The 7,400-nt window shown below is 59.9% G+C and overlaps 1 protein-coding gene across 1 annotated transcript; it reads right to left on the reverse strand.

Annotated features, from left to right (window-relative positions):
• On the reverse strand, positions 1–7,260 carry Egln2 (egl-9 family hypoxia inducible factor 2). The gene is made up of 6 exons (XM_042667798.1): positions 7,150–7,260; positions 5,046–6,143; positions 1,934–2,053; positions 1,445–1,581; positions 1,201–1,268; positions 1–591 (listed from the first exon to the last, which is right to left on the reverse strand). The coding sequence occupies exons 2-6, from the start codon at positions 5,904–5,906 to the stop codon at positions 536–538; spliced, it is 1,242 nt and encodes a 413-aa protein (XP_042523732.1). The 5' UTR covers positions 5,907–6,143; positions 7,150–7,260; the 3' UTR covers positions 1–535.
• Between the last annotated feature and the right edge of the window lie 140 nt (positions 7,261–7,400).

Below are 7,400 nucleotides of genomic sequence, written 5' to 3' on the forward strand. Positions count from 1 at the left end.
TGCAGTTCTGAGGTAAACTTTATTTCTTGGCTGGCAGGACTTTCAAACCCATGCTCCTGCTGGCACCGTCGCCCTGCCCGAGCAGGTGGCAGCCCAGTCCGAACGGTGCCATGGCAGAGAGGGGTTGGGGAGTCACTTCACATTCCAGGCTGGGGGAGTGGGGAGACTGGAGAAGGTCCCCCCCAACAAACCCTCACCAGCAAGAGGCTGTGACTCACCTCAACCCCAAATCGCGCCTCCTGCCTCTCCACACCCAGCGGACAAACGGCCAGATTGGGCAGGACACACAGACCCTCCGCTTCACCCCAACAACTGCCCCCGCCCTGCCCCCACCTGGGGCAGCCACAGGCTCGTCCTCCTTGGTCCTCGGCCATGCAGTCCTCCACGCCAGGAAGGACAGAGGCAAGCCAGAAGCAGCAGCGGTGGCAGGGGAGTAGAGGGCACTGAGGCTTGGTGGGCTGCCGCCAGGCCCGAGGCTCTCCTGAAGTTGGGCAGGCAGGTGAGCTGTCCGTCCAGGCAGCGCTAGGGCTGACCACTAAGTAGGGGTAGCCGGCTGTGAAACAGGTACTTGAACACCTTTCTGTCCTGATGCTGAGCGGGGAGAGGAGGGGACAGGAGACCATGAGTCACTAGAAATGGCGCAAAGAGGCCAAGGGAAAAGAAATGAAGCTGTTGATGGGGACAATAGGAAACTGGGCTGGCTGTGGGGGGGAGGGGAGAGATGAGAAATAACTACATGGAGTCAAGACTCAAGGAAGAGGCTAAGTAAGATTGAACATGGTGCTGCTTGCCTGTAATACCAGTTACTTGGGAGGCAGAGAGCAGAAGGATTGTAGCTAGAGGCCAGCTCAAGCAAATGGTTAACAAGACCTCCATTTCAACACATGAATCATGCACAGGGTGGCTCATGCCTATAATCCCACCCACTGTGAAGCACAGGTAGGAGAACTCAAGTCCAAGGCCAGCCCTGGACAAGAGACCCTAAGTGACAGAATGCCTGCCTACAATGTAGGAGGCCCAGAGTTCACACCCCAGTACCATAAGGGGGAGGGAAGACTGAGAAAGGGCATATAGCTCAAGTGGTAGAGTACTTCTGTAGAGTGTGCAAGACCCTGGGTACACATGCAGAGGCCTGCAGGGTATGGGCACAGGGAGTTTGGGGAGCTAGACAACTGCAAAGAGGGCTGGGGAAGCAGGTACCTAGCTGATACTTGTCTTTGGCTGCTGCCCGCTCCTTGGCATCAAAATACCAGACAGTGATGGCGTACCTGTGAACAGAAATCATAGGTGCAATCAGCGTTCTGCATTCCTGACACCACACAAGGGCAATCAAGTCATTTTAGGGCGTTTGTCTGTGTTCCCCCAGACCTTGGCTCAGCATCTCAGCCCACCCTCCTCTCCAGGGTTCTGAGATGTGTGCATGTCCTAGAAACACAGGTCATACCTGGTGGCGTAGGCTGGCTTCACCTCGTGGGGGTTCCGTCGGTCAGACCAAAAAATGAGCAACCGGTCAAAGAGCGGCTCGATGTTGGCTACCACAGGCCGGCCTTCGGGGAAGATCTGCAGCAGGCCACCGTGCACCTGCAGGCAGGCCAGAGGCAGCGGCTAGCTGAGCCTGCCCAGCGCCTCTGCCATGCACTGCGCCTGCACGCCCACTAGGGGGAGTGCCTCCCCTACCCCGCCCCCGCCCGGGCTCTTAGAATGAATGACAGCCCAGAGTCCCCATCGCCATGGCAATGGGCAGGAAGCTACTAAAGACAGGAAAAGGGGGAGAATGTACAAGGCAGCCGGGTGGGGCTGGGCCAGCAGCACCATTCCCGGAAAGCGGGGAGGTCCCCCCGCAGTGGGCTGGAAAGGAGGTGCCATTCTCCAGGAAGAGCCTGCGCTGTCCCATGCAGGCTGGAATGGAAAGGACGCCCGCCACCCGCCCTACCTTGACATCCCAGTTCTGATTCAGGTAATAGATGCAGGTGACGCAGCGCCCGTCGCCGTGGGGATTGTCAACGTGCCTCACGTACCCCAGCCCGTTGCCTGGGTAACAGGCCACCATAGCCTGGCGGAGACAGGGAAGTGGTGTGCTGAGGCCAGGCCGGGACCTTCCCGCCCCCTCCTCTTCCAGGAGTCCTTCCTCATCTGGGGCCCAATTCCAACCAAGACTCTACCCCCACCCAGGTTCATCAGAAGCTTCCACAGCCACCCAGGACCCAGAGGGGCTCAATGAGTAACCGTTTGGTTTTTGTTTTTAAATTTTCCTCACCCTACACCTCAGACATCTCAGTGAAGCAAAACCCAACTTCAATGTTTCCAGGTGGACAGGCACCTGGCCTGAGCCCTCACCCTTGGCTGCCGCAGAGTAGAGTCTCCTAGGAAGCTTTGCATTGAGGAGGCCAGGCTCACCACAGAGGCTGCCAGGCTTGACTTAAGGTGGGGCCTGAGTTCTTTTTTTATAGGAGCCCAGGTAAGTTCTAAGGTGCTGCGATGTGGAGAGCCTGTGCCCTTGACTACAAGAACCTGGCTAATACACATCCACACACATCGGTCTCATTCTCAAGCTCCCACTCCAAACACTCTGCGTGATGCTGGGCATGTCGCTTCAACCCGCCTCACCTACCCCAGCTGTAAAGCAACCTTAGGGTACCTTATTTCAGCAGGAGCATTCAGCCCCGAGAGCACAGAGAAGGTTTCAGATCACCGCACACCTAACAGTCTAGCCTCCCAGTGGGGGCTGCTGCATGCATCCATCTGGCTAGAGTTCCTGCACTCTCCTGACCGCACTCACCCAGGAGCTAAGAGGAAGGTGGCTGGGGTATGAAGAAAAGTCCTAGGGTTCACCCTCAGGCCTAGCTGTGGGCATCTACTCCACTACCTAAGGCAGTAGAGAGCCCAACCTGCTCTCTGCCTGCCCCAGGATACAGGGAGAAGCCCCCAGAGAAAGCAAGCCCTGGGCCTGACCACAAGGATCAGGAGGGAGAGCCCACCTTGCACAGCTTAGCTCCCTAAAGACAAGAGTGGTCCTGAGAAGACCCCCCACCTCCTTCCACCCTGGGTGGGGCCTCAGCCTAGGTGCTGGAATCATTGAGTCACTGATGAGATGGGCAAGACCCCCCACCTGGGAATGCAGTCAGAGGGTAGTACTGGACTCTTCCACCTAGACTCTTTCCCTACATTGCACCCCAGCATCCCCAACCTCACATGCTACGGCCTTCCCTGTGCTCAATCATGGTATCTACTTCATCCCCACCCCAGGCCTGCATTCCACCAGTGATCCCTTCCCCCGGTCTCCTTGCCACTCATGTCACGTGCCACCTTAAGTACTCCACAGCTCTCAACATTAGGCTAGTCTGAAAAGTATCCCTATGGAAGCCCCTGGGGTCAAGCTCCCCTGCCCAGTGGCCAGCGCACTCTCTGCCTGCTGACAGCACCCCACCCCCAAGCAAAAACCTCAGCCACAGCCCGGAAACTGCTCAGAGTGGGCAGGTGGGATCAGCAAAGACACTGAAGAGTTATACTATTAGGGACAAGGTGCCAAGAGTACACACACACACACACACACACACACACACACAGCAGACTTCACCCCGCTGTCTAATTCTGTGTGTGTGAGGCCCTGAGCCTCCCACCCTGGGCACTCAGCAGTTCTGGTTTCCCTACTTCCTCCTTAGGGATGGGGGGAGTGGAGGGGCGGGGGGGGGGGGGGGGGAGCTGACCCTTGGGTACAGCTGCTGAGCCAGGAGAGCCACACTGACTTTGCCAGCACAGGAGCCATGCCCAGGGGAAGGGGTGGGTGCTGGCTATCAAGTAACGGGAGAGGGGTGGGGGATGAGTTCCAGCTGGGTGGGGAGGACACAGGCCTGACTTGGGGGTGGGGAGGAAAGCCACAGAGACACAATCTAAGATGGGACCTGAGCGACAAGGGAGGACACACCGGGAACACACCTGCTTGTGGAGCAGAGCACAGCCAGGGCTGTCAGCCTGGCATCGCTGGGGCTGAGAAATGGGCACTCCTGCCCCACACACCTGTCCAACAACAAGCCTGAGACTGGAGGCCAGGACCCTCACAGGCATAGACTAGCACTACACAGCTGGAGCCGCAACTCCACTTTCAGCTTTTTTGGTGGTTAATTGGAATAAGACTCACAGACTTTCCTGTCCCGGCTGGCTCTGAACTGTGATCCTCAGTTCTCAGCCTTATGAGTGGCCAGGATTACAGGTGAGAGCCACCAGCGCCTGGCTATGGCCCCTGGATGGTAGCTGGAGGCCCATGAAGCTTTGACAATTGTCTATGAAGTCCAACTCAATGAACATTTTTCCTAAAAAGGCCCTAACTCCATAAAAAAAAAAAAAACTACTATTCTACAAGAAAAAGGGGCCAAGAAGAGACAAGGGGAAAGGGGGTCAGGAACGAGGAAGAAGTGACAGTCTAGGACAGCTCTGCCTGAACCGAATGCACACACACAATGTCACCCCCAGAGGCTGTCCCAGAGGCAAATGCCACAGTTGGCCCAAGAGCACAAAGTAGCCAGGGGCAAGTGCTCAGATGGCAGGCAGCACCCCCGTCCTCTCTCATCCCAGCTCACCCTAACTCCCTCTCCTTGGCCTTCTAGGTCTTCTATCTGAGAGGTAGGATGGACAAGAGAGGCCAGCAGACAGGAACAAATCAGAGGACAGGGCAAAAGGGAGAGGGGCCGGGGACAGAGGAAGAAACACTGCCCTACAGACTATCCTCTATCCAGGGGCTGTGTGCAGACACCTGGGGCCAAGAACCAGGCACAGCCAGTGCACAGGTGCGAGGCTGTGTGTCACCAGCTCTAATCAGGCTTTCCAAAGGATTCCTGCAAGGTTAAGAACACTGTGCCCCAGGCTAAACCTCCGGCTTACAGGTGCATAAAGCAAGGCCCAGAGGGAAGCCAGCGATCCCACAGTTCCCACTGGAACTGACTAAAACCGAACCCCAGAAGCCTGCCTCCGATCCACCCATGCTAGGACTACTAAAGAAATCAAAGGGCTCCCCAGGCCCTCCGTGAAAGCCTCCCACCCAGCCTTACCTTGGTGCGCCCATTGATGACGTAGTTGCCCAGCCGCCCAGCACAGTGGCGGATTACAGCGTCCACGTGGGCCATGAGGGCACCGATGCTCCGGCAGCCTGGCTCGTGGCCTTCCACCCAGACAATCTGGTCCCCGCGAATGCTGCGCGGTGAGATGGCCCGCTGGCTCACCAGCTGCCCATCGCGCAGGCGCCCACCCCACTTCAGCGCCTCCACCTCGGCCAGCACCCGGCCCCCCAGTGCTGCCCCCAAGAAGTTGTCCTTGACGCAGATACCATAGTACCGCATGCAAGGCACAATGTAGTCCAGGGCCAGGCGCTCAGGAGCGCAGGGTAGAGTCTCCTCCCTCAGCCGGGCACTCGCCTCACCGACGCTGCCAGTGCTGTTGCTGGTAGTGCTGGGGCCACTGCCACAGCCTACATCACCCTCTTCCTTTGCCTCCTGGTCCTCTTGCCTGGCCCAGGGCCTCTTGGCAGGTGAAGGTGCATCCCCGCCATCCTCAGCCCACTTCCGTTTAGGGGCCTCAGGCCGGGCACCCTGGGCAGCCAGTCGCTGGCACTCCTTAGTGACCAGGGCCGCTGCACCTTCACTCTGCAGCGGCCACAGCTCACCGCCATCCTGACTACCGAAGCCTTCCCGCAGGGGACTGGCAGTGGTAACGGTGGCTGTGGCTCTGGAGGTCCCACTGCCAGCCGAGACCTCACCGGCTGCTCCCTTTTGGTGGTAGGAAGGTAGCAGGGGACAGGGCAGGTAACTTTCCACCCCCATCCTGGCTCGGCTAGGCTCTAAGGGCTCTGACACAGACCCTGGCAACTGAGGGAGAGCCTGACTCAGGGACTGTGGCTGGCACGGGCTGTCCATGGCTGCAGTGTCTTCATCCCCCGGGCATGGAGGGCACGGCCCCGGCCCATGATGCCACCCTCCTCCACCACCTCCTCCTCCTCCTCTACTTGCTGCAGCCGGGGGCCGCTGGACCTGGCGTGGGGCAGGGTAAGGCAGGGCCGGCAGCAGGAGCTCCTTTTGGTGCTCTGGGGATGCTTGCTGGCCCCCAAGTCCACTGGTGTCCCTAAGGATGTGAGAAGGGACCGGCTGGGGTTGCTGGAAGGAGAGAGAGAAAAAGGGGCATAAGAGGAGTTACGGACAAACAGGTAGGAGATGGTATAGACAGTAGAGAGAGATGACTGGGGACACTAGTGATTTCAAACCCCGGGTACCTGAGTTCAAGTGCAGGGTCGGTCTGAGAATGTGGGGCAGGGCAGGGGAGGAATCGCGCACCTGTGACAGGACAGTGAAGGGGAAGAGATGGGATGGCCCAAAGAGAGGACGGCAGAGAAGGGAGGCGGGGAAATAAGATCCAGATCCCAGAGAGGAGGAGGGATCTGGGGCAGAAAAGGAGTGGTTGGAGGGGTGGGCAGGAGGCGGGATCTGTCGGGGAGGGGAGGCTCAAGAAGGAGAAATGGAAGGGGGGGTCTACAGAAAGAGGAAATGAGGGAATCTAGGGGAAGTCGTCGTAGGTGGAGAGGAGCAGGCACACATAGAGGAAACTGGGGAGTTGAGAGACAAAGAGATCGGGGTGGGGGGGGGGGAAGGCAGAGAGGAAAACAAAAACAAAAACACCCGAGGGAAGCTGGGAGGGCTGGGCCTGACACGGACAGACAGGCCAGGTGGGGGGGATCGACCTGTGCCCAACCGGAGGAAGCCTGCTGGAGGGGGGGCTGGACTCACACCCAGACGGAAGGGAGGTCCGGAGAGGACGGACACACGGAAGGGAAGCGGGGAGGAGGGGCCTACGGCAACCGAGGGGGGTCCGCGTACTCCGGGGACCCTGAGGAGGCCCCGCGCTCCCCGCCTGCCCCCCTGCCCCCCGGGCCTCGGGGCGCGCAGTACCCCCTGCCGCCCCCCCACGCCCGCCCGGCGCCCAACGTGCGGCCGCCGCGCGTGCCTCCCCTCCCCCACTCGCCCTCCGCGGGCCGCGCGCGCCCCCCACCACCGCGCGCGCGCGCGCGCGCACACACCACGCCCGGCGCGCAGCGGCGCCCCGGCGACTCCGGCTACTTCTCCTCCTCCCCACATCCCTCCATTTCCTTCTCCGCGATCTCCTCACCGAGCTTTTTCCTCCGGCCCCGGCGACGCCGTTTGTGCCAACCGCCCAGCGCTTCACAGAGCGCCATACCCCGCCCCCACCACCACCCGCGCCGCTCCACCCTCGCCCCACCTCCTCCCCCCCCCCCGCCCGCGCCGCGTCCGGTGGACACGTGACCTCGCCCGCTCTTCACCCCTCCCTCTCCCTTCGGGATTGGCAATGCGCAGGCGCAAAGCCGCACAGGGTGGGGTAACCCGAGAAAGTCCTTTTGG

This window comes from Dipodomys spectabilis, unplaced genomic scaffold (assembly GCF_019054845.1).
Source record: "Dipodomys spectabilis isolate Male_0828 unplaced genomic scaffold, ASM1905484v1 ptg000422l, whole genome shotgun sequence".
Lineage (NCBI taxonomy): Eukaryota > Metazoa > Chordata > Mammalia > Rodentia > Heteromyidae > Dipodomys > Dipodomys spectabilis.